The sequence below is a fragment of the Tursiops truncatus genome, chromosome 20 (genome assembly GCF_011762595.2).
Source record: "Tursiops truncatus isolate mTurTru1 chromosome 20, mTurTru1.mat.Y, whole genome shotgun sequence".
Lineage (NCBI taxonomy): Eukaryota > Metazoa > Chordata > Mammalia > Artiodactyla > Delphinidae > Tursiops > Tursiops truncatus.
In genome coordinates, this window is record NC_047053.1 from 49,896,201 (window position 1) to 49,922,692 (window position 26,492).

General features: G+C 58.5%; 1 protein-coding gene across 2 annotated transcripts in view; it reads right to left on the reverse strand.

The window, feature by feature from the left end:
• SEPTIN9 (septin 9) overlaps positions 1-26,492 on the reverse strand; it is a 158,269-nt gene that overhangs the window by 60,748 nt on the left and 71,029 nt on the right. For both annotated transcript variants that reach the window (XM_033847338.2, XM_033847339.2), the window contains one exon: positions 18,517-19,158. In XM_033847338.2, the coding sequence (XP_033703229.1) occupies positions 18,517-19,158 (642 nt within the window). The remainder of the gene's footprint in view (positions 1-18,516; positions 19,159-26,492) is intronic.

The following is a 26,492-nucleotide window of genomic DNA, read 5'->3' on the forward strand; positions in this document are numbered from 1 at the left end:
CCCTGAGGTCAGAGGTCCCACTTGAATCCTGGTGCCTGCTGTGCAACTATGGGCCAGCAACTCAGCCTCTCTGTGCCTCCTGAGATGCTATGAGGGCTACAGGAGATGCATGGAGAGCAATGAGCCCAGTGGCTGGCACCCTGGAAAGGCTGGACACATGGCAGGTGTGGGGTAGGGATGACAGCGACTAGGATAAATGGATCAAACCAAAAAGGCAGACGAGCCTGGGGTGGGACACTGATTAAACCAAGCCGAGCTGATCGGGACTCTGAAATGTCAAGCAGAGCTCCAAACGGTAACCGAGGTAGGGCCTGGGAGGACAAGGCCCTGGGTGCTGTCCAGGGCCCCCTCTCCCCACCCCTCGCCCGCCTGGTCTCCTCAAATTCTGCAAATGGGATCACTCAGGGCCGCCCGTGGTCTCTCCCTCACCCAAGGCAGACGTTGCCAAACCAGAGAGAAGGTTTTCCTCCTGGCCTCAGAATCCTTCTCAACACAGTGCTTCAGGCAGCCACGACCCAGGGACTGCAGCCAGCCCTGCACTTCAAACGCATTCACCCAGCTTCACCAAGAGCTAGAGCCGGGCTGGCCAGGGGAGGTGAGGCGGTATATCCCCCGTAAGGAGTAGGACGCCCGCCCCAGCCACTTCTTCCTCTGGGGGCTTCCAGAACTCAGCCTGCCCTCTCAGTTCCCATGGCTCTACCCTCACTCAGCCTCCCAGAGCCTCAGGCAGGGCAGGCTTCGGGGCCCGCTCCCGTCCCCTCCCTTCTGTTCCACTGTCCACCTGCGCTAGATTAGTCCCTCAGAAACACCCCCCTCATCCTTCCTGAGGCACCTTGGTTGGTGGTTTTAGGGCCACCCCTCATCTGACAGGGCTCCAGTGGCCTGAGCAGACAGGCCCACTCCACACAGAGCTGCATGCACAGGTGTCGTTCCCACCTCCAGCCTTTGCTCAGCCGGGAGCTCAGCCTCTCTGGGGACTCCGATTCACAGATACTTCTCTCTCTGCCTCTTACTTGTGCCAGTGGTCGCTGCTCAAGGCTGTCTGCTGAGTTATGACAATGCCCCTTTGCCCTCTGTCCTAATTTGGCACCAAACCTCCCACTTTCCAAGGCCCCCCAGACACCACTTCTTCCAGGAAGTCTTCCCTGATTGTTCCAGCTGGACAGAGCCTGCCCTTCGGTGCTCCTCTAGCACTCAGTAGGTGCCCAACAGGCATGAACTGGGCACCGCCGACATGCCAGGCCCTGGGGACACAGCCAGCTTCCCCCGACTTCCTGGAGCTCACACTCCGTGTGAACAAATCAGTGGTAAGAGTTTGGGATCCCATATAAGTAGGCAGACAAGTGTATAAGCAGGGACCCAAATGAGGCAGTCAGGAAAAGATGTGGGGAATGATATCCCAGGAAGGAACAGGCTTGCTGGGGACAAACGTCTGTGTCCCCAGGAGCAGCCAGGCCAGGGGGCTGCAAACCCATGAGCAGGGAGTAGGTGTCCCAAGTACAGGAGGCACCCGCGGGGAGCTTTAAGCTAGGGAGTGATGTGAACCGATCCTCCATCCAGGAAATCACTGGGACTGTCAGGCTCACCATGTCCAGCCAACGCACACCTCCAGGGGGCGTCCTTCACACACATTACAGGTGTGGACGCTCCTGGGGAAGGTGTAGGGGCCTGTAGGCCACTGCGGGGAGCAGACCGCAGGGGGCAGTTCGGGGCGGACCGTCTGCCAAGGCAAGGCCCGGGGCTGGAGCAGGCGGACGAGGCGCACGCAGATTTGGGTCTGTTTTGGAGATGGCTGTGGCTGGTGGAGGCTTCCCAAATTTCTGAGGCCCAGGCAACTTGGTGGGCGGAGAGGGTGCTGTTTCCGAAGCAGGCGGCCTGGGGTGTGGACTCAGGAGGAAATGGCTGAGCTGGGCTGTGCTGGGCTGAGAAGGCTGGGAGGCGCCCAGTGCAGCTCAGGGAGGGGTGGGCCTGAGGAGGCGACTCTGGAGCCCCCCATCCCCAGACCCCTTGCTCAGCCCCATTCACTGTTCTGTGCCACGCCCACCTGGGCGAACACAGACCGTAACTTCTCAGAGGGAACACCTCCCCTCACGTCACACCTCCTCCTAGATTAGGACACACAGGCAGGAGACCTGGGTCTGTCCAGATCACAGGACCGGGGGCCAGCAGAGCTACACAGAGGGCTGTGCTCCATGCATACACCCTGAGCATGGTGCAAATGTCTGCTGGATGGGTTGGCGGGGGGAAGGGCGGGGGGGGGGAAGGGCGGTGGGGGGGGGGAGGACGGGGTGGGGGTGGACCTGTGCGTAACTGGAGGATGCGCAGGGCTGGGGAGGTTGCTTGACCGCATGTGGAAGTGCAGTGTGCAAAGTGGACGTTCTGCCCCGAGAGAGCTCTCCCTCCATTCCCGGGAAGTGTGACCCCGCCACCCCCCAATCCTGCCCCCAGCTGTTCCTGGCGCCCTGCCCTCCCCCAGAGCAGGCTGACCTGCACCACGTGACCCGGGCCTGGGAAGATGGACCCGGCTGTGGGAGGTCGTGTTGCCTGGGGAATGAGCGTGCAGGAGGACCCAGCTGCACAGGAAGCCGGGCCAGAGGCCTCCAAAAGCCTCAGGGTTTCGCAGGCTGGACTCCCAGGGTCTGCTGCTGTGGGGCCCTCTTCTGCCTGCAGCCGGCGGCCCTTGACCCACACCTGCAGGCTCCAGAGATCCAGGAGGGGGGATGTGGCTGTGTCCCCAGGGTGGCTGCCCACCCGGGGTGTGACTCTGGCTGCAGCCCCCGCCTCTCCTGGCCCCATTTTAGCCATGGGGGGGCTGCCCCGGTGGCTGCCTGTACACAGAAGGAGCCTCGGCTGAACTGGCTGCCCCAGGGGCACGGAAACCACGCACCTAGTTACAAACCAGCCGCGGCTCTGGGGTCAAACGGCCCTGTGTTCAGATTCAAAGCTGGATCAGCCACTTCCAGCTGTGTGGCCAAGGGCAAGTTACTCAGCCTCTCTGTGCCTTGGTACCTTCTTTACAAACCGTAACGGTAACTGTTGCTAAGGTCGTTGTGCAGAAACATCCCAGGAAGCACATAGAGCAGCTTCCAGCCCAGCACTGGAGCGTGTAAGTGCGCAGGAGGCGGTCACTGTGATTAATGAAAAATTAATACAGGCTAGGAAGGGAATGACAGCCCCCCCGCGGTGTCCCTCAAATGGAAACAAATCTGTGCCGCTCTCAGAGCAGCAGAACTCAAGCCAAGGGCAGGCTCCCAGGTCTCGCTTCCAGCTCGTCAGGCAATTCCCCTGCAGAACATTCCCTCCTGGTTGCAGGCAGGGCCCAGGGCAGGACGCCACCTTCAGATAATCTCAGAGCTGGCACCGGCTTCGCAAGCACATGGTTGGACTTTCCAGATCTTTCCTCCCCTCTCTCTGACCTTCCCCTACTCACTTACCCCCAACACACTTTCTTACTCACTCTCTCCTTTCATTCCTGTTCAAAAACAAAGAATCGAGGCCAAATGTGACAGCTGGCTCCCTGGAAAAGTTTCTCTGCAGCGTGACCGGGTGGCAGTTACACTGCAGGGGGTGTGGTGCTGGGAGGGCTCCCTCCTCACTGCAGAGCCAAGGACGGGGGGCCGGCGGGGGGGGGGGGTGGGGTGGGGAACAGTGGGGGTTACGAGGCCCCAGGCCCCCCCATTAGGACCTGGCCTGGGGCCACATCTCTAAAGTCTCCTGGGCAGACTGCACACACTTGGTCACAAACGCTACATCAAGTCGGCCATTTTCGGGGGTGGGGCGGTGCTCAGGGTGAGGGTTAGGGTTAGGTTCCTGAGCAATTAGTACACAGAACTTTCGGGGCGACTGAAGCTTCTCATCTTCTACCCACGGCGTAGCCAGGAGCCCACAGGTCTTCCTGGTGCCCACCCTGGAGCCCAGCCCTGACCAGGGTCCCAGAGGGAGGACGGAAAAGCCTTAGAAGGCGCGGGGGAGGGGTTAGAGCCACGTTAGTATCTTTCTCTGCAGAGCTGTCCCCACGTCTCCCCCACAGACCCTGGTCCCCAAAAGGCTGGGTTTGGGCCCAGGAAGCTGCCTTCAGATTCAGAGGTGCCCACCGTGCTTTGGAAATGCAGGCCTGGAGGGTAGAGCTCGGACCCAACAGGTAATAAGAGTGCCCTCTGCTGTGGGGTCTCACCCCGTGGGTATCAGCTTCCCCACGTCCACGTGGCCAGCAGCCTCGCTCCCTGGGACCAACCCAAAGCAATCCTGGGGAAGGAAGGGCTGCAGGGGTAGGTGAGGGTGGGGGGAGGTAGTTTGCCAGGGTGCCCTGGCTCCTCCAGGCCCTTACTCTCACTCAGCTGCTCCTACCTCAGGCCCCCAGGCAGAACTCTGGGGGCCTGCTCCCGAAGCCCAGGCCAGAAATGAGGGGAACTGGGGACAGAAGCTCCCCTCCTCATATCCCCTGGGCCGTGCTGATGGGCTGACCTCCCAGAAAGCTGGGCGGTGGCCGCTACTGTCCTGGCCGCCCTGCCGGGCCCCGACGCAGCGTTGACAAGAGCGAAGATGCTGTGTTTCCAGCTGCTTCTCCACCTGCCTCTCCGTCTCTCTGATGCCCTGAGGGCACAGCACCGCCCCCCCGCCACGGTGTCCAGCAAGCATGGACAGGGCCTGGGCTGTCCAAAGCCATGGCAATCAAGAGCTGAGCTAATCCCTGTAAGACCTGTGCCCTAGGGAGGTTAGTTAGAGGAAGCCCCCAGGCAGAGACGCCCGCACTCACGGGACCCCTCCTCCGCCCATCTCAGCGCCTTGCTCAGCCCAGTCAGGGGAACCACTCCAAGCCCCAGAAGGATCACTAGCCCAGGCGAGCCTGCAGAAGCCGTGTTGTACATGAGGACAGCCTCTCTGGGACCCGCAGGGACCTGCTCCAGGGCGAGGGAGCAAACCTGGCAGGTAGGGACCACGGTCTCCCCCTCTTCCAGGGCCGACCAGGAGACTACAACCAGGGGTCTTAATTCAGCCCCTCCCGGCCAAGAAGGCACACCGCCCCTCTGCTCCGCCCCCAGCCCAGCCAGCACATCTCTGGCTAGTTCTTCAGCAACACTCACGCTGGTCTTGTGAGGAGGAATGGGGTGGGGAGGAAAAAGAGGAGAGAGGATGAGACGGCCTGGGCTGGGCTGGGCTGGCGGCAGCAGCCACTGCAGGCTCCCTGCAGCTGTGATCGGCGGAGAAACGGGACTTCCAATCTGTTCCCACTCACCCCGGACAAACAGCATCTTGCTCCAAAGTCCAGGGCAGCTGAGGGGCTGGAGGAGCGGGGGGAGTACCAGAGTCCCTCCTTTCTAACTGGAGTTTTCTTTTCTTTCATTTCATCATCTCATGGTACTTTCTGAAAGAAAGAGGCCAGAGGAGGGAGCCAGCCCGGGCGGCTCCGCACCCCAGCCCAAGCTTCGGGGCAGAGACCCAGCTTCATGCCTCAGCCCTGGTCCCCAGCGCCGGCAGACAGCTCCGTCCCCCAGGGTTCAAATTCAGACTATTAACCACTGGGGGGCCTTAGGCAAGTGGCTGGAGCTCCCTGTGCCTTGATTTCCTAATCTGGAAAATGGGGTAATGAGAGCGCCTGGAAGCTAACCTTATCCTGCTGGTGGTTATTATCAACCCCTCGGCCTCCTTCTCCGGCTGAGATAAGGATTTCCCTCATTGTTGCCACAGGGATCTGGACCTGGAAAGTCTTCCAGTTTCAAAGTTCCATCCGCAAAGTGCTTGTGCCAGCTGGCCCGCGCAGGGGCCGGGGAAGGGGAACTCCAAGGGAGGAGTGAAGCGTGCAGGAGAAGGGAACAGCCAACAGGGAGGCCCCCACCAAGGCCGCACCAACCACGCAGCGGGAAGGCGGCTCAGAACACTCCCCTCCCCCCAAGCCTCATCTGGATACTGAGGCTGAACGGTCCCGGACCTTCTCGGTCCAAACAGAGCCACCCACCACCGGAGCCAGAAGTGTCACTGGCTTGAAGGCCCAGGTGGGGCTGCCCAGGCATCACGGGGGCAGGCACCAAGGCCGGGAGGCCCACGCCACCCACGGAGAGCAGAGCGCAAATACCTGCCCCGAACGAGCACAGGGTAATAAGCAAGGGCTTGGCAGGGGCGGGGAGGCAAACTTGCTACTAAATTAAATATCAAGAAATTCAGCTCCGACTCACTGACCTAGGCTCTCTCGCCTGAACAGAAAGTCCACTGACAGAGCCACTGACTAAACCAGCCCACTCCCGAAAAGCTGGGATTGGGATTCAAGGTCCGCCCACCGTTCCTGCACCAGCTGGTCCCTACAGCTGCCCCACAGCCTCTGCCCAGCCGCCTGTCACCCTCCTGAGAGACACAGGAGTGGCCAGGCCCCCCTGCTGCCACAGGAAGAAGTGGGGCTGCGCCTCCCCGCTCGGCCTCTTCCATCGCAGCCTCCCCAGCCCTGCCCCCCACTGGAAAACCACAGCCCCCCGCCACGGCCTGGGAGCCCCAGGACGAACTCACCTGGTGGGGGCTGGGGACAGAGGTGCCTGAAACCCAGGCGGGCGGTGGAAGCCACACTGCAGGGCCTTGTTTCAGGAGGTGCCCCAACCCTCTGTAACCTGAGCCCTGGACGCCTCACCAAGCCAGCTCTTCCCATCAGGCACCAGACAGGCATTAGTCAGCAGGTAAACAGGCAGGGAGCCACAGACCTCAGGAAGGCCTGCCTCAGACCAGCACTAAGGAGAGGGGGCATGATCCCAGGGGTGAAAACAGAGCCCCCCCTCCTGGGCTGGGCTACTGCACTGTGCAAAGAAGTGGACCCGACTGCCAGGGGAACGGGCAGGGGTCACATCATGACTCAGGCATGCCCTGGGGTCACCAGTGACAACGGTGACCGTGGGTGTTACCCACCCCCCAGCTGGGCTCCCCATCCCCGTGCAGAGGAGGGAGTGGACACAGCAAGTTCTGCCAGGGCAGGAGGCTGCGTCTGCAAGGGCGACCCGCCCCGGGGAGGGACAGAGCCCCTCTGTTCACACAGCAGTCTCCTCACATCCTTCGGATGTCCCCCAAGATCTCCCGTTTCTGCCCTGTCAGAGGTAAGGCAAGGCGTGAAGTCTGGGTGACTACAGATGAGAGGAAGTGGGCCTGGAGACAGTGACTTAGGAGAACGGGCTGTCAGGCTGGCCTTCTCGTTCCAGGGACCAGGCGACTGGGGGGGCTCAGAGGAAGGGAGGGGCGGGCCGCTCCCTGGGAATTGACAGCCAGCCCTCCCCACCTCCAAGCTGCGGCCACCACGGTTATAAAGTTCCAGCTCCTCCCAGGCCACAAGGGCCTCATCGCAGACCAGACACGCCCCCCGCAGCCGGTCCCACGGCCCTGCACGGGAAACAGGACGTACAGGTCTCAGATGATGGTCAGGGCTGTGCTCCCGCCAGGGCCTGGCCGAGCTGAGGCTGCCTGGAACCGAATATGCTGTTTGGCCAGCTCAGGGAGCCCCCAGAAGGAGAGCGCTTTGGGTAGAGCACCTGGACCTCACTGGGATAGACAGGAAAGGAGGCCCTGCTGCATCCTCAGGGCCTTGGAGGCCAGCCGCGCAGCAGGTCCGAGTGGGCAGGGCTGCCTCCCCACCGTCAGCGGAAGGCCCAGCCCAGGCTCGAGCTCTGGACCCCCTTTATTACGCCTCTTCCTCCCACTGGATCTCTGGGTGTGCAAGGGACCCTCCTCTCCCCGTCACACTCCATTTAGGGGGACAGTGCCTCGGCACAGACGCCAGACGTCCAACAGTAAAATGACAGGCCGGAAGGGTGGTTGTACAGCTCCCCCCCATCCTCACCCCACCGAGCTTTCTAGAGGAGGACGCTGCAGCGCCTTCCTGCCCCCAGGCACTCCCCACCCTCCCCACTGCCATCCCTGGCAGGAGCTGCACTCTGCAAGTTCAAAGTCCTCAGCCCCTCAAACCTCAGCGCTCTTGGGGCGGAGACCAGGGAGTGCAAATTTCAAAGGGACCGCCAAATAACTCGGGAATCAAGATACATAACATGTCAATGCAATATTTTTTGAAAATCAAACTTTTGCAAAAAATCCGTAATGATTTTTTCCAATCCAACAGGGCGGGATTCGGGCGAGGAGAGTGCAGCGGGGCTGTGCACGTGCCTGGCCCATCTTTCTTGAAAATGTGCCTATTTGTTCATCAAGGATTTGGGGGGCGCAATTCTGATTTTTGAAAGCATTGCATAAAAATACTACTTCTCTCGACTCCTGAGTTTTCTGGCGCTCCCCCACCCCTCCGCTAAGTTTTGTGCCCCCGAGGAGTGCCTCACTTGCCCTAATCTCGGGCGTGTTCTTCTTGCTTTCACCCACCAACCTCCAGGGGTCCACACCCAAGCTCGACCTTGAACCAAGGACCACCCTGGTTAGGGTCACAACCTCCCAAGCTGCCTCGCCTGCTTCACTTTCCTCTTCGGCCCTCGCCACGGCTAACGGGCTTTACGTTTTACTGTTTGCTTGGTTTACCCTCTGCCTCTTCCCATCAGCACATAAGCCCCAGGAGGACAGGATTTTTCTCTGTACGTTCAGCACGGATGAACTCCTCAGCGCCTCGAACAGTGCCTGGTACATGTCAACGCTCAACCCTTCCTGAATAAACAAACGCTCCAGGCATGATCATCTCTAGGAAATCTGATCAGGCCCTGGTGAAACACCTCTGGTGGATCGGGCCGTAACACAGCATCCAGCCCACCTCTGGCCCGGCCCGCCTTCAGCCCACCGCCTAGGCCAGTGTGTCCCAAACTGTGGGTCCTGACGCTTTAATGGGTCCTGAAGACTAGTTAGCAGGTCATAACCAGCATTATTTTTTCACATTTAAAAAGAATACATTCATACTAGAAGAACTAGAAGAAGAAGGCAGAAACAACCCAAATGTCCCTCAGCTGATGAATGGATAAACATGTGCTCAGTCCACAAATGGAATATTACTCAGCTAGGAAAAGGGATGCAGCCCTGATCCCGGCTACAACACGCAGGAACCTTGCAACACGATGCAAAGGGAAGGAAGCCAGTCACGAAAGACCACACACTGTACGATCCCATCTCTAAGGAAGGTTCACAACAGGCAAATCTACGGTCATTGTTTAGGGCTGGGAGAAACGGGGGTGGGGGACAGGAGGTGACAGTTAATGGGGACAGAGATTCTTTCTGAGGTGATGAAAACGGTCTAAAATTGGATGTGGCGACAGTTTCACAACCCTGTAAATAACTAAAAACCATTGGATTGTACACTTTAAATGGAAGAACTAAATGGTATTACATGAACTGTATCTCGATAGAGCTGTTTTTAGAAAATAAGAAAAGCTCCCCCATCCGAAGCAGCACACACAGCGAGTATGAAGGTGTAGCAGGCACGCGATAAAGGCAAGAAGTACTCCGTGGAAATACTGTTTCATCTGTATACACACCACACACACACACATCTACACGTACGTGTGTCCTGGTTTGTGGTGCAAAACATACTTCTTACTGGGGGCTGCAGTCCAAAATAAGTTTGAAAGCCACTCTCTGGGCAACATCAAACTCAGGATTCCAGAAAGCCAACAGGCCTTCACCTGCCTGGACCACGCTGCCCCCTTCAAGACCAAGGGGCCCTACCCCCCACCCCCCACCTCCAAGAGGTCTCTGCTGGCAGGGTTGGGGGGGCTCCCTCCTCGGGGTGCCAAGGCCTTCTGGACTCGTCCCTCTCAGAACACTTGTCACACTGCACTGCACACATGTTTCGGAGGGAGCGTTCCCAGGACATGGGCTGTGTCCTGGCCACCGACGCATATTCTCCTCTGAAAACAGTGCCAGGCTCAGGGCAGAGACTCAGGTGCACAGATTGATGGTGGCAATCATGGGGGGCTGGCCCCTCACCACCCCCTCTACACACCACTACCTCTGAATGATCTGAGGGATTTTAAATAGCTTACAGGATGATGTTCTAGGAAAAAAAAGGTATAAAATAGGAAGAAACAAACGCTAAACTCAAACAAACCTATGGAAAAAACTTTTTAAAGGATGAGGCTCCCACAAAAATATCCAGCTCAGATGGTTTCACTAGTGAATTCTTCAAACGTTTTAACAGAGATGATCGTGTAGCCGCTTAAAAATGTTCCAGAACACAGAGGGGGGTAAAGAAACGCATCCAAATTATTTTCGCTAAGCCAGCACGACACTGACACCAAAATTGATAAAAATAGCAACGCACACATGCCCAACACGCTGTAGACCAGGCTCACGCGTGCGTAGCCATGCAGGAGCTGTGCGTCTCTACCTCGCTGTTTAAACCCAAGTAAATTCCAATGGATTAATGATTTCAGTACATAAAAATGAAACCATAAAAGTACCAGAAGAAAACCTGAGTGAATTCTTTTGCTATGATTTTGGAATGCAGGCGGCCTCTAAGCAGGACATAAACCTCCACAAGAGAAAAGAAAAAGAATAAACGTGACAACCTAAGGGTTAAAAATCTCTGTTTAAAAGAACACACTAAAAAAAAAAAAAAAAAAAAGAACACACTAGACACACAATGAAAAGTTAACAACTGGGAAAAAGCACTTGTAACAGCTACGACAAAGGTGTACCAAGAACTCTTAAACAAACAAACAAACAAAATCAAGAAAATGATTAACGACCCAACTGGGGAAAAAAGGAACCTAGGACAGGAATGAGAAGTTCCCAGGGAACCTAGGGCCCTTGGCCTGTAAACAGAGGAAAAGATACCCACCCCCACCCCCACCCCCGCACCTTAATAAGAGATGCACAAACTAAAACACCCATCAGATAGCTTTCTACCTCTCCGCCCAGGGCAAGGGACACAGTACCTCTCTCTGTCGCGACCAGAAACTGATGTAGCTGTTTTAGAAGCCAATTTGGCAACATGGATCAAAATCTTAAACGCACACATCCTCTGGCGCAGAAATTCCACTCCTAAAGGTTTATCCAACATATGCACATACATAAGCCAGAGGATGTTCATGGAAGCCTCGTTTATCACAGAGGAAGCCGGACAAGAATGGCAGGACCATGTCAGCGCCGAGGACGCAGCTGTTGCGAGGAATGTGCGCGATCTACATTCACAGTGTCATTAAATGGGGAAAACACACACACGCCGACTCCAGGACACACAGCGCGCCCTACCACCCGCATGGGCTATCCTGGGGAAAGGCTGGGAGATCAGGAGAGACAGATTTCCTTTTCACATTTCATGTGACCTGCATTTTTTCTCTTCTACCAATGGTCACGCACTGCCTTTGAGAATTAGAAGAGAAAAAGGCAATGGGGCAGACGGGGCCGAGGGAGTCAGGGATACAGACTACAAGCGCGGGGAGGGAGAGGCACCGTGCAATGGCCAAGCTGAGCCCGTTCGTTAAATAAGGCTGCATTTGGTTTTCACTTATGAGCCTGTTTAACAAAACCTCCCGGGCGCTGGGCCTGCCCTGGCGGTCCTCACACGTTAGCACTTTCGTTCTAACAACGCTGTGCAGGAGGAATGAGGTCCATCGCGATGATGAGAAGAAGGACTCAGAGAGCATAGGTCATCAGGCCAGGGCAGTCTGAGGGCCATTTCCCCCACGAACAAGTGGGCAAGGCCTCCCGAGTGGCTTCCTGCTGGAACATTCTGTGCTTCTGAGCTGTACCCTCTGTGTGTTATATTTTAGAAGGAGGGAGATGGAAGAGGTGACCTCCAAGGCCACTTCCACTTCCCAATTCCTTGCTGGGACCAGCGATGGGGTCTCTGAACTGCATTGGACAGACCAGGGATTTCCAAACCAGGTTCCCTAGAGCCCTGGGGTTCCACAGCGGTGTGCCCGGTGACAGCATGGGAAAGGGGACAGGAGGCCTTCCTGCTCAGAGAACTGGACGCTCAGTCCTGGCCACGAGCTGCCTTTGCTCATTCGCTACAACTGGTAACTCTGGGAGCCCCTGGGATTCCAGGGGGGCGTCTGTGACACCCACAGAAAGGTCCAGGCCAGGGAAAGCCAAAGTGGATAAAACGTGGAAAGGAAGTCATGCCTGGACCCGAGAAGGGTCCCCTCCTCACCGCCCACAGCTCTCAGACATGCGGCCCCAGATCCACATTTAGCCACATCAGGCCAGTGGGAACCACGTGGCATCATCCTTCAGGCTGCCTGCTGGAACCCAGGGTCTGGGCAGGGCCACCCACACTTCGGGGCGCCAGGCGGGGGTCCGAGCCGCTCCTCCGGTGCTGAATGTGCCCTCTGTCCACAGAGCGTGGCTGTCCGCGCAGGCGTGTCCCCCGGACAGCAGCCCCATTGTGCCGACCCTGGCTGCCAGCAGCTGTCCTGGGCGGAGAGGCTGCGGCTGCAGACACAGCCCCTCTCCAGGCAGCTGCTCGGCTTCCCAGGTCAGGCACCCAGGAGGCCTCACCCAGCACCACGTGTCTGGGGCCCGGGCTCCGTCCCTGGTCAGGGCTGCAGTCCCCAAGCTGCAGGGAGGCAGCGCGGGGACCCGCCTGCAGCGTCGGCCTCTCTGCCCGGCCCGGCCCGCTCCCGCAGCTGTGCCCAGCTCTATGTAAGGCATTCCGCAGCTGCTCGGCTGCATTCCCTGGATGGGCCCGCATTCCTCCCTCCTCACCACTGGGCTGGGCTTGGCAGACAGCTGGAGGGCCAGCGGGGGCGGTGAGTGCTTTCTCCCAGGCCCTGGAGCCACGCTCTGTCCTCCCTGCCCCCTACTCTGCCCCACCTTGAAGGAGACACACCTGGGCCTGGCCACCCCTCCACCACATCCTCCTGTCCCCCCATGCATGGGGACTTCCTGCTTCAGACCGAGGTGTGCACGGGCCTCAGGGTCAACTCAGAGGAGAGCGTCTGTTCTTAAAAGGCGGAAGGAGAAAGGGACCCAATCCCCAAAGGTGAAAGGGTGCCTGGATGCCCTCTGGGGTCACGACGGAACGGGGAGGAGCCCAGAGCAGAGGGGTCTGTCGGGCAAGGCAGCCAGGTGGGAGCATCCCTGCAGGAGGTACAGCCTTTTCCCACCAGCATAGAAACACGCAGCCCCACACAGAAGAAAACTCTCCGGGCTAAGGGCCCAAAGGCACAGAGAGATTCAAGTTCACGGCTCTGCTTGGCCAGACACAAACGAGACCCTCAACGTGTATGAATCTCCGGCCATAGGCCAGGTGCTGGGATGAAAGGGTGGACAAGGTGCAGACCCCGGCACCGGGGAGTTCACAGGCCAGGGAAAGGCCCAGCGCGGACCCTGGTTAGTGAGTCGTCCTGCGAACACGGGGGGTGTCTAGGGAGCCTTTGCAGAGCTGGCCCTTCCTCCCTAAGCAGATGGCGGTCCCCTTCTCCCCCCTCTTCACGCTCTCTGATCCCCACACACACTTCTGGGGCACGTCACGGTCCCCCCACTTCACTGGCTGACCCCTTCCCACCCTTCAGACTCAGCTCAGATCTCACGTCCCCCAAAGCCTTCTCTGCCCAGCCTCCTCTGTCCCCATGTCCCTGTGCTTGTAGCCTCCCATGATTCCCCGTGGAAGTGACATCTTCCCTGTTCTGCCCCAGCCCCTAACACAGGCCTTGTGCAGCCGGCACCCAGGTACACCCGGAAGACGGCAGGCTCACCTCGTCTGCCAAAAAGCCACGCTCACCACCAGAGGCGTAGGGGGCCTGACGTCCACCTTCCTCAAGGCTCTACCCACGACCAAAGATATTTCTAGATGTTTTTAGCCGTAGGGAAACCGGAGGAAGACATTCGCTGCGTCTGCCCCACCCCAATGTCACGCCCACATCACCAGGGACTCCAGGCACCACCGTGGACTGGATACCTGTCTTGGTTATTGGGGGCTGGGTAGGTGCAGCTGTACCTGGACAGCTCAGACCCCCTACCACCATTGTTGCCTCGGGCCAGCAAGCCCAACGCCTCACTCATTTGACAGATCAAGAAACTGAGGCTGGGGAGTGGGGGGCAGGTTGGGGGGGCCGCGAAGTGATGGCTCAGAACCAGTCGGCCAGTGGGGTGGAGCCAGGACACACCCAAGAACTCAGCTGGGCGCCAGTCCGGGGACACCCCACTCGCCACATGGCCCGGTCACCCCAGCCTCCCCCACGGCCTCCAGTGAGCATTCAGAGACGGCAAAGAACCAGACCCACGAGTGAGCGGCCAGCGCCCGCCTTATAAGGCAGCCTCCGGGAAACTTGGCCGGTGGAACCAGGGGGGGTGGCTCCCGGGGGGAGGGACAGTGACGAGCCTGCCACACAGACATGGTTCTGGGTCCTGCAGCCCAGCCCCACCCAGAGCCACCCAGGTGGGGGCAGGGGGACCTGGAAGGGGAGGCAAGAGCCTGAGAGAGGAGCAGGGCTGGAGGCTGCCAGGTCCAGGGGCCTCGGAAACCAGGATCCCAGAACGCCAGAGTGAGCAGATCAGACCTGTGGGGTCTTGGTTGACCAGAAAAGTATCTGCTTGATCCTTGCAGAGTCCCATGGGGTCCCTGCAGCCCCTGCATCTGCCTACGAGAGCCACCACAAAGCCATCCCCATGTCACTCCTCCAACATTGTTTTATTGAGCACCTGTTATGTCCAAGTCACTCGGTATCTCATGAGAGTCTTTCAAAAAGAAAAAAAAAGACAACAGCCCCAGCCTCAAGTAACCTAGAATCCAGTTCAGGGCATGGAAGGAATTCTGAAGAAGACATAGCAAACGTTAAGAGTGGGTATTGCTGGCTTACAGGTGAATTATAGTTTCTTTCTAATGTCTATATTTTCCAAATTTTAAAGAAACAGTACTGTGAAAAACTGTTTTTGCATTAAAAAAAAAAAAAAAACATCTAGCAGAGGAAAGAAGGTTCATACACAAACAATTTACATTCCAAGACAAACACACGATATTATACATGAGAAAGATGCAAAAAGGCACGGGAATCAGAGGAAGTGAGGCTACTTCCAGTTAGTGGGAGAGGTGCCATTTGAGCAGGAGTTTGAAGGATGCATAGGAGTTTGAAAAGCAGTGATGTGAAGAGGAGCGGGGCTGGGGATCAGATCAGTGCAGAACCGCTGTGAGGAAAGGTGGCCAGTGGGAGACCACGAAAGGACCAGAGCAGGAGGGGCTGGGGAGCAGGGAGGTATGAGCTGGACAAGAGTGTGAATCTACTGTGGAGGGCGGGGGCCCGGGCGGGTGAGCAGTGAAAGCTCATAGTGAGCATGGATTTCATCAGTGCTGTGCTTTAGGGAGGTCAATCTAGGAACAACTTAGCTGAGGTCCCAGGACACCCTGTCCTGTGCCCACGGTCACAGTCTGGAGGGCTTCCTGGAGGTAGAGGCAAAGGGCTGAGTCTGATCAGAGGGCACAGAGCTCCCTACCTCCCTGATCCTTTGACCCCGCAGCGCCAGCTGGCCCTCAGGGGTAAGGGATAGTGAGCCCATGGAGGGCAGTCAGAGCAGGCCCTGCAGGCTGGGGGGCTCCTGGGAGCTCCCAACCCAGCCCCGCCATGGAAGGGCGGAAGGGGATGGGAGTGTCAGGTCTGCAGGAAAGATGGACAGGAAATGAGGCCGAGGGACAACCGGATCTGTGCCTGGAGGGGCTGGATAGGCCGAGACCAGAGGAGGGGGAGGGAGGGAGAAGCGGATGGAGCCTCAGAACAGGGGCTGGTGGGGGGGAGCTAAGACCCGGGGCTCTGCAGAAGCCACTGCAATAGATGCAGGGAACACCCCTCCAGCGGGAAGACCCTGGACTTGCCCAGGACCTCAGGACTGGACGTGCAAGCGAGCAGGTGAAGGCCGAATTTCCCAGCCCACAGAGGGCCTTACTCCCTGCCCCTCAGCCTCCTTCTCACCCCGCATTACTTCCAGGCTCACCCCCAGTGACTTCTGTTTTAAATGAAGAGAATCCTCCCAGAGTCATCCAAGCCCCCACCTCCTCCAAACCCGAGCATCCTTCCTCTTTGCAGTATCTGTCCAACGCCCCCGCCTGGTTCAAATGCACCCAAAGGTTCTCAACCTGTGAGCCCTGGTCTCAGAGAGCCCCCTCCCCATCCAGCCAATAGGACCTACAGGAGGCGGGCTCAGCACACTTGTGAGTTCACACATGTGCACACCCATGACTGCCACATACGCCGACCCCCAGTTCGTGCTCCAGGGGTGGGAAGGCAGCACACCCCTCCCCCCCGGCCCATGGACCTCTCCACGAAGAGCTGGACTTCCATCTGCACAGAGGGGCTGCGGGTCCACGGTGCTGGCGCCCAGCTCAGACACTGAAATGCTTTTCCCTGGAAAAACCGCACAGGCCCAAAACCAGGCTCCCCAACACCTCTGGACTGCGGCCTCAGCTGGGAATGCTCTTCCCTCCCGTCTTTCCCTGGTTAAATCCCACCCTCTCCAAAACTCAGCTGCTGAGGCCCGGGCTCCCGGGGGCTCTCCCACAGCCCCGCCCACTTGGTTCCACGGCCGCTGTTCACATCCCGCTCCCGAGGCAGAGCTGACCTGACCAGTCCCCACGGTCCGACCTGACCAGCGGCTGCCGCTGGAGGAAGGTGTTCTTAGACGTGCCCGAGGCTGCGCCCCGCCCCGCCCGCCCTGACAACCCAGGGCGGTGCCACCCTGAGCAGACACCCCCTGCCTGTCCCCCAGAGCAGGACCACCTCCTCGGGCATGCAGTGCCAACTGTCATCAAGATCTGGTCGGTGATGACCGTCTCCCCAGCCACATGCTGTCTGACTCAGCTGAGCGCGAACACCTCACCCCTGTGACGGGGCCCTATCCGGCAGCAAAGGCCCTGGACCAGCAGAAGATCGTGAGGAAACAGCCTCCTGGCCGCTCCCCAAACACCAGCCATGCGTCCTGACATTGGCACGAGCGCACCTGGGGGCTGGCGTGGCTCTGCAGGGTCACGTCTGGGGAGATGCAGATTCACACACCTGGGCTGGAAGGGACCTCTTGGCCCTGCTGCCCACAGCGTGGCCCAGCGTCACAGGAAATTCAGTCAGCCCCTCGGCCCACCAGACCTGCTCGGTCAGATGTGCACTTGGGCAGAACGCAGCTGCTCCACCACCACCCCCACCCCACCCCATCCCAAGCCCCCAAGTCCACGGACCACAGGAAAACTCTCATTCAAAAAGGAAAACCTGAAAGAATTCAAAGCAAGGAGTCGAGATACGCGCACACCCAACGTTCACAGCAGCTTCACTGACAAGAGCCAAGCAGCAGGAGGACCCCAGGTACCCATCAACAATGGATGGATAAGCAAAGTGAGCTCCACACATAATGGAATATTACTGAGCCTTAGAAAGGAAGGAAATCCTGACACCTGCCACAACATGGATGAACCCTGAAGATGTGCAAAGAGAAACAAACCAGACACACAAGGACAAATATCTAGGATTCCACCTACATGAGGTACCCAGGGTAGTTAAATGTATAGAGACAAAAAGTAGGATGGTGGGTGCCGGGGGATGGGGGGAGGGGAGTTAGTGCGCTATGGGGACAGAGTTCCAGGTGGTGAAGATGAAAAAGTCGTGGAGATGGATCACGGTGACAGCTGCACGGCAACATCATGTTTTTAACGCCCATGCCTTGTGCACTTAAAAATGGCTACACCAGTCAGTGTTGTTATGTGTACTTTACCACCATTAAAAATCATTTTTAAAAGTATATCAAAATCCCAGAATGTTCTGCCTGTTCAACCCAAAGGACACTTACTGAACATTTACTGAGCTCCGAGTCCCGGGATCAGAACTGGACCCAGCTTCCACTGGGCTTACAAGCCAGCCGGCACCTTAACACAGCCCATGGGGCCAAGACCCTTCCTGCGGGGGCAGTAACAGCATCCCACGGGACTGGCACCGCCTCCCCTGTGAGCTCGCCGTGAGCACAAGTCCGGGTCTGGACCCTCCGAGGATGGTAGCCAAGCAGAACACCCCCGAACGGAGCTGTGAATAGGAATCACGGGGCTCCCTGGCCTGGGACCCCCTCCAGGCAGCCCTGAAAATATTAGCATGCAGAGATGAGGCGTTCTCATGCTCCCTTTGCATCTGGCCACGACCCTCCCTACCTGGGAAGGAAGAAGAGGAAGACCCTCCTGTGCAGAAAACCCCTCCTCACCCCCTGCCCCGGGGGTACCAGCAGGGCAGTCACAGTCCCCTCCTGAGCAGGAGCCTGCCTCCCCACGGCCCAGTGACCGCCAGCCACCAAGAATGTGACAGCCTGTCCTAGCGTCTCAAACCCATCAAGCCCCGACACGAGCCTGCCCCGGCTCCTGCCCCCAAGTCCTGGGCTCACGGCAGAGGTTACACCACGGCCCTGTGGACCAATTAACAGGGGCCCTCCACAACCCAGAGATTCTTTGCCAAGTCTCACTCAAATCCAACTTGCTGCATCTCGGTCCATCCCCCGTGGACAGAAAGAGCTGCCAGTCCCCTCCCCTGAGCCTTCGGAAGTATACGCGCCCCCCTCCTCAATATTCAGCTTCTTCCTCCAAGACTCCAGGGCAAAGCCAGCTCCCCACCCCCCAAATCACTGCAGCACGGATGACCGGCACCTGCTACTCACCCTCCTGGCTCTTGGGTGGGGCCTCGGCCATGGGCGGCTGGGGCTTGGGCTCCAGCCTGCTCTGCAGCTGAGACATCGGGGTGGGTTCCGAATTCTCCAGGGTCTGGGGTGGGATGGGGGAGGCGGGCCCCTCGGCTGGCTTGGGCACCTGGATCTCGACCCTCTTGGGGGCTGCGTCGGCGGTGGGGATGGCGGGCACCTCAGGGATCTTGGAGGTGGGGGTCTCCATCCTCCGGTGGGCTGACTCCTGGGGCTTGACTATGGTGATCTCCGTCCTCCGAGGGGTGGGCTCTGGCGTCTTGTGGCCCAGTGCCTCGGCCCGCTTGAGCCCGAACCGGGACGGCCCGGCGGTGCCGGTGTTCTCTACCTGCTTGGACGAGATGTCGATGGAGATCTCGGTGCGCCGAGACACAGGCTCGGCCTTGGGGCCCGAGAGCTCGACCCTCCGCAGGGCAGCCTTGGGGGATCGCTGGCTGAGGGAGTCTACATGGCGGGCCGCGGGCTCTGAGTTCTTCACACCCAGGTCTTGGAACTTCTGCGTGGAGCTGGCCACAGAGGCCCGGAGCAGGGGAGTCTGGACCCTCCGGGTTGGGGTGGAGTTGGGCGTCTCGACCTCCTCGACCTCAAAAGATCTTTTCAAGGCTGGAAGAGAAAGCGAGGAGAACGTGGTAAGTAGATGGCTCGGGAGCCCCTGGGAACATCCCGCTAACGGGGAACACCAGAGGGCAGCTGGCGGGGACGCTACAGCAAGGGGCCCCCTTCACCTCTCAGGAAGAAGAGAGGACAGCCCCACTCTCCTAAGGGACTGAGGCACCAGCAGCCACGTGTTCTGGGAGAGAGAGAAAAGGCCGGAGCTTGGAGGACGCCCTCTGTCCTCTCTGTCCTGCCGTGGCCACGGTCCCGCCAGCTACATTTTCTATAAGGATGTTCTGGCTCAAGGGAGGGGCCTTTGATTTCTTTCCCTCCTCACCTCCGCCCAACACAGACACCAGCAGCAAACACCACCACCAGCAGCAGCGGTGGAGAGATGTCCCCAGTAATAACAGCCACAACCATAACCAATCAGAATCTCGATGGGGGGACTTCCCTGGTGGTCCAGTGGTTAAGACTCTGCGCTCCCCATGCAGGGGGCCCGGGTTCGATCCCTGGTCAGGGAACCAGATTTCGCATGCATGCCGCCACTGAAAAGATCCCGCGTGCCGCAACTGAGACCCGGCGCAGCCAAATAAGTATAAATAAATAAATACAAAAATTCACGAGAAAAAAAGAAAAGAATCTCAATGGGAATGTCACCACCATATCAGTAACAGCGAGGACAGCCAACGCTGGAACTTTTAACACAGGCAAGGCATTGGGATTACTGTGCATAACCACACTTACCCACCCCCCTCAACCCCATGGTGTAAACGAGGCTATAATCCCCTGATACAGATGGGAAAACTGAGGCCCAGGTGCTTAAGCAAAGTGCCCAGTGGCGTGGGGTGAGTAGCAGAGCCGGAAGATGCGTCTAACTCCCAGGCCCAGGGTTCTTACTCCTTTCTGGTGGAATAATGGAGATCCTGGGCAAAGTTCACACCGCTGCCTTTCTTAGTCCTCACACCGGCTGCTTCTGCCTCCATCCTATACCACTTGCCCCAGCCGGACCTGGGCCCACGCAGCACACTGACCACCCAACTCCCACCCCACAGCCCAGCATTTCCACCCGTCCACCCACCATCTCCGCCAGGATCTTCTCCCTCCAAGGCGGTGGGGACACTGCCTGAGAAGCCACTATCCCCACAGTTCCTGCAGCCGTGCTGCAAACGAGAACCAGCTGCTCCCGGTTATAAGGACCAGAGTGGGAAGGGGCCCGCGGGGCAGGAACATGCCCCAGCCGGGCCCACAGCGCGCCCTCAGCGACCCACAGTGTCTCTCCCACCCCCCTCCCCACCTCACCTCACAGCCCCAGGAGCCCAGGATTACAGGGATCCCCCCCACAATTTCCTCCCCCAGCCCGCAGCTGGTCCCCAGCCCCCCACACCAGCTCTCAGGGCCATTCTGAGCAGTCCCTCCCTCCAGTCTTCCTTCCTCCAAATTCCAACACAGCCCTCGTCTCTTCCCCGTGGACATTACCTCCTTCAGAAAACCAGGGTGTAGTGGGTGGCTGAGTGGGTGGGTGGCCAGGGGCATGTGTGCTCTGAAGCACTGGATGTAGGGAAGCAAAGGAGACCCCAGACCCTGATACCTGGCTGCCGGAACTACCAGTTTCCCAAACGTGACACCCCTGGGGGACCCTGTCTGAGCCCTGGGCACACCTCCTTCACAAAACCCCGGGTCACAAAGCTCGACCGTCCCAGAGGCCCTGCAGGGATGGGAAATGTCCTCCGAGGGAGGGAGCTGTGCAGATTTCGGGAGCGGGCGCCTCACCACGCACTGACTCAGGGACACACCTGCTGTCCAGCTTCGCTGCGGCCAAGCAGGCATGTGTGTGCAATGTGGCCAGAGCTCCGGATTCAAGAGAATCTGAAAATCTGTGTTTTTTTAATATGTTATCTCCTGATTTTTAAATGCTGGCACAAACAAAGCAAAACAACCCCTTTAAAAACACTGTGCGGTCAAAGGAAATCACATCCAAGGGCTGCACTCGGCCAGTGGGCCCTGCCGTGACCTCAGGTTGATAAGGCAGACGGCCAAGCGCGGCAGGGGTGTGCCTGTGCAAGGACCCCAGCTGGCGCAGCTCTGCCTCTCACCGGGGGCTGTCCAGCAAGATACGCAGGGTACAAACTGCCCGTCCAAAGAAGCCTCAAGTGCCCAGGGAGAGGTCAAGTGCCTGCTAAACTGGCCAGAAAGTCCAGGGCTGAGTGCCCGGAACTCTGTCCTCTCATGGTTCCCAGGGCCTCCCGAGACATCTGGTCTACCCTCGCCCCGAGAGCACTGTCCAAACTGTCCCCGATAGTGGCTCCTGTCTGTCTGTGAGCTCCCTCGAGGAGGGGTCCACACCCCACCCGCCTAGGCATGTGCACGTCCAAGAGTACTTGGTGTTAGCTCCTTGGGGCCAAGTTGGGAGAACAGGACCTAGGTGGGTAAGGGCTCTTTCCCAGGTTTGCCCCACGGGAATAAGACGACCTTTTCCTGGGAGTCCCGACAAGATCTGTGCCCCTGTTTGGAGAGCCCCCTTCTTGGGGAGCCCATTTGAATGAACCTCCAACTGCAACTCATGAATTAAGACCCTGCGCCAAAGCAAAGGCCTCCCTGAGTCGGGAGGCCCGATTCGGCGATGACTCGGAACCAGACTGGCCGGCACACAGACCACTGCTCCCCGGAACACAAAGTCTACACAGAACGCACAAACCCGGCCCCATCCGCCACCCCCTCCTCTCTTGGGCTGCTCTGTGCTTCTTCCTGGCACATGCCACCCCCTGGGCCCACACTGTCCGCATGCTTAGCCCTCGGCTGTATCGTCTATCCAGGCATTCACCGGCCAGCACCAACACCCCCATTCGTCTAGTTCTCTCTGAGAGGACAAGGGCTGTTCCCACCATCAGGACGGTCCCTGCTCAGCAAACATCCAGGGCTGTTGGGGGTTCTTGATGGCATACGCCATCCCCAAAAACAAGCGCTGCCCCCACCCAAGGATTTCAAGTCCCCCCCCAAAGCCAGGCTCACTCTTGCCTCCTCCCAAAGCCTGCCGTGGTGGCCCCGTGCAGTTCACGCCACTCCCTCCCGTGTCATCCGGATCATCCCGGGCTGCCGGGACTGACTTCGGGGGAGGGGGGCTCCCTGGGAAGAGAGCCGGAGTCCTCTCCTCTGTTACACCACGAGCCAGCCCTCCAGCCCTTCCTGGGCCTCGGGCGCTTCTTCTACACAACGTAAAGGCCAGACAGGATCACAGGTTTGTCACTGTGGGCCCAGAGCAGGGAGGCACCAGGCCCTCAACCCCATCTCAGCTTGAGAAGTTTCACTTTCCTCTAAGGTTCTGTAGGGAGTTGAACAGTGTCCCCCCGCCAACCTAAAAGCTACGTCCAAGTCCTAAGCCCCAGAACCTGTGAATGTGACCTTACTTAGAAAAACTCTTTGCAGATGTAATCAAGGTAAGGATTCAAGATGAGATTAGCCTGGATTTAGGGTGGGCTCTAAGTCCGGTAAGTGTCCTTATAAGAGAAAGAAGAGGGAGATCTGAGAGACACGGAGAAGAAGGTCATGTGACAACAGAGGCAGAGACTGGAGTGATGCAGCCGCAAGCCAAAGATGCCTGGAGCCATCAGAAGCTGGAAGAGGCCGGGAAGGATTCTTTCCTAGAAGCTTCGGAGAAAGGTGGTGCTGCCAACACCTTGCTTTTGGACATCTGGCCTCCAGAACCATGGGAGTAAATTTCTGTTGTCTAGGCCACATTGTTTGTGGTCATTTGTTACATCAGCCACAGGGAGTTAACACAGGGACCGTTGGAGGGATGAAACCTCTGGGCTACAAGATTGTCTGGGGCCCTTCCCGCTGGTGCTGTCACGCCCACTCTGCACCCAGCCCCACTCAAGAAATGTCCAAGGACTTCCCGTGGCGGCCCAGTGGTTAGGACTCAGCGATTTCACTGCCGTGGGCCCGGGTTCAATCCCTAGTCAGGGAACTAGGATTCCGCAAGCCGCGAGGTGTGGCCAAAACGTAAAAAAAAAGAAGAAGAAGAAGTAGAAACGTCCAACGGATGGACCAATGGAAGCGTGGCCGAGCTCCAGAACTGCTGTATCAGGCACCCAGAGGAGGAAAAGCTGACTCCTTCAGGAATCACACAAAACCCCAGACGGTGGGAGAAGTCGTCACGAGAATAACATTGCTCTCGATTTACACCGGAATATTTGGTGATGAAACCAAAGATCATTTTTTAAGGCAGGCTGTGCGAGGGATGCCCTAGGAGCAGCCGCCTCTATACAGAGGATGTCATGACACAATTAGCACCCAGCTGGGAAGAGTTAGGAGACGGCTTGTCACGAAGCTGGCAGGACAGGGTCCTCCAGCATCCCGTCCCCCAACGGAAGTCCTAAACACACGCTCCAGGTCCTGCCCCAACACGCACAGCCACCCCTCCCTTTCCAGGGTCAGACTCACCCTGGAAACTCCTTCCACTTCCTCCGTGGAGAATGGCTATAATCCACCACGGCAGTGGGTGCTTTTTTCCACTTTACTCTTCTCCCCTCTCCCTGCGGAGAGGCAGCCCAGGGGGTCCAAGTGCGGCCGAGGAAGCCGGCAAGAGTGCAGACTGGAGGCCCCTACGTAACCGCATCTGATGGGGGGCCGACGGGCAGAAAAGTGGCCTTTCACTGGACCAGGGCAGTGGGGAGTGGCGCTGTGCTGCTTCCTCTTTTGTCTGCAGGATGCTAAATGCCCTCAGAGGGCAGGCAAGAGACCCCCACACCCCCGCCCCGAAGCTGGACAGGACCAACGGCATGGCTGCGGGGCACCAAACAAACATGGGACCAGGCTGTACTGGGAGGGTCCCCGAACTGCCGCTGGGAGGGAAAAGGACTGACATCTCCCACAGGGCACGGGGGGCCCACCCATCCTCACACCATTTCCCTCTCGTGAAGTCAAGAACCCCCAAAGCCGGGCTTGAACACTGCTTGCTCCCCAAAGCCCTCCTCGGCCCCAGTCAGCCCTTCCCCGCGAGCACATGAGACTGAAGACTGCCGTGCCCTTTGGCCCACTGCTGGGAATTTACCCCCAGGAAATCATCAGACGTACAGAAAGATTTATGTACGGGATGTTTGCATCAGCATTAAAACAGCAAATGCTGGAAACAATTCGAGTTTACGTAGAGTTTTCTGAACCCATATGCCAGAGTCCTGCAAAGTCATCAAAATCACGGTTCTGAAGCTGAGAAATGCTGAGAATACTAAGTAAAAAATAGCAGGATCCAAGCTGCATGCACGGGCCTGGATTCATCGCACACACACATGTGCAGGGTGCACGCACATTCGAGGAAAACAGCCGCCTCTGGATGGAATTAAGGTGGCCGTTTAATTCATTACACTTTCCTGCCTTTTCCCGAGGTGCCTATGCTAATGTGGGTCACTTCATATTTTCAGGGGATAAAACCATCAGCGCTGCTCTTAAAAAACAAACCTTGCTACGAAGAGGGGGAGGGTGTGGATAACTGCACCTCCGGCCCAGCCTCTCCCGGTCCATCAAACACCTACAGCCTCGGCTGCTGCAGAGGCCAGGCCGCCTGGCCAGATGCAAACCTCCCGTCGTCGTGCGCATGGGGGTCGAGGCAGGAGCAGCCTGGATCTGGGCCTGTTTAAGGAGGAATGTGCCGCACACAAGAGGCCATTGTGAGGGCCCCCGCTCTGACCACAGGCACGCTGCCTGCCCGCAAACCTCTCCCCGCTCCAGGAACACTTCCTGGATCACACCGCGGGCCTCAGTCTGGGGAGGGGACACGAGCTGAGCCACAAAGCCCTGCTCCAGCCTGGGACAAATGTCACGCAAAGAAACGTTAGAGAACAAGGTCAAAACAAAGCCAGGGTCAGCTCCAGTGGGAGGAGCAACGTGGCCACTGCCCAGCTCAGGGGTCTGATTCTGGGCTCAGGCTCCAGGAGCACATGGCCCTGGTGAGAGTGAGTCTCTTCCAGGCGGCAGCAAAGCAGGTTCTGTCCCGAGAAACAATGGCGACCTGGGAGCCAGGGTGAGACACCCAGGAAACACAGGGTGCCAGGCGAAGGACACCTCCTTGCTCCCTGGCCTGAGGCTGCAGGGAAAGGTCACAGGAAAAGTCAACCCCGAAGCTAAGTGCATGGGCCATCAGACTCACAGAATGAGTCCGGAGCGTGTGCGACCCCTGGGGTGGGCTGGAGGCAACCCCCCAGTTCCTGCTCTCCCGCGAGGACAGGGAGCTGGGGTTGCAGCTGGGCGGACAAGCTCCCTCCAGGGCAGCAGGGAAGATGGAACAGGAATCGGTGGGCCAACGGGCCGGTCCCTGAAATAACAATCCTCCAGAGGAAAGGAACCCAAGGCCACAAAAGCAAGATCTGGTCCAGGCGAAAGAACAAATTCACTGGGGAAAACCGGGCAGGGCAGGGCAAGGGGGACGATCCCAGGCAGAGGGCAGGGCAGGACAAAGGCCCTGCGGGCCTCGGATGAGCCGAGAGCTGGCCGGACGTGGGGGCCTTGCAGCCTGGATGCACATCGGACTCTTACTTTCAGGGCCTAATGCAGGGGCTCAAACAGGGGGCGGCACAACCACAGCCACCTCCGGGCATCTGCTTCCCCACGTGTGGTGCTGAGGCGCTGACACAGTGGTGCCCGGGCAGCTATCACGACTGTTGTTGGTATAACTGCCCTCTGTGTGTGCACCCCGGGGGGTGGGTGTGCACACGTGCATGTGTGGTCACCCCACTGGTGGCCGAGGCTGCACGTGCCTTACCCGTGTCCATCACACCCACGGCCAGTATCTTCCCTTGTGCTCGAGGGCCTCCCCCGGCGCCCCCCCTGGTGCCCAGGCCCGGAAGGCAGGAAGGGGTTAACAGTGCTTCCCTGGCACACAGCCTTTAGGCAGTAACTGGAGGTCAAACACTCTGGGGGGCTTGGTGCAGGGTCCCCCAGCACTCCCATGCCTGGGGACCGCCTGGGATCACCTCCCACCTGAATCCTTGTCTCAGGAACTGCCTGGGGGCGGGCAGTGGAGGAGGGGCAGGGCTGAGAGGACAGGTGAGAGCAGGTGGGGGGCGGCAGGCTCAGGGCAGGGAAGAGGATGCAGATGGGGAAAGTGGGAGGGGGTGTCCTCAGGAAGAAAAATAGTCCAAAAGGAAGGGCTTAAAATAGACACAGTGGCTAAGCAGAGCCTGGACAGGGACCAGTAAACAGCACTGTCAGCGGGTGGCCCTGGGTTTCCCACTGAGAAACACAAGAAACCAGCCAAAGCCCAAACAAAGGAAGAGACAAGGCCCAGCCTGGCACTCACAGCTCAGAATCCTCCCCTCGGGCCACTCCCCTGCCCTCCCTGGGCAGGC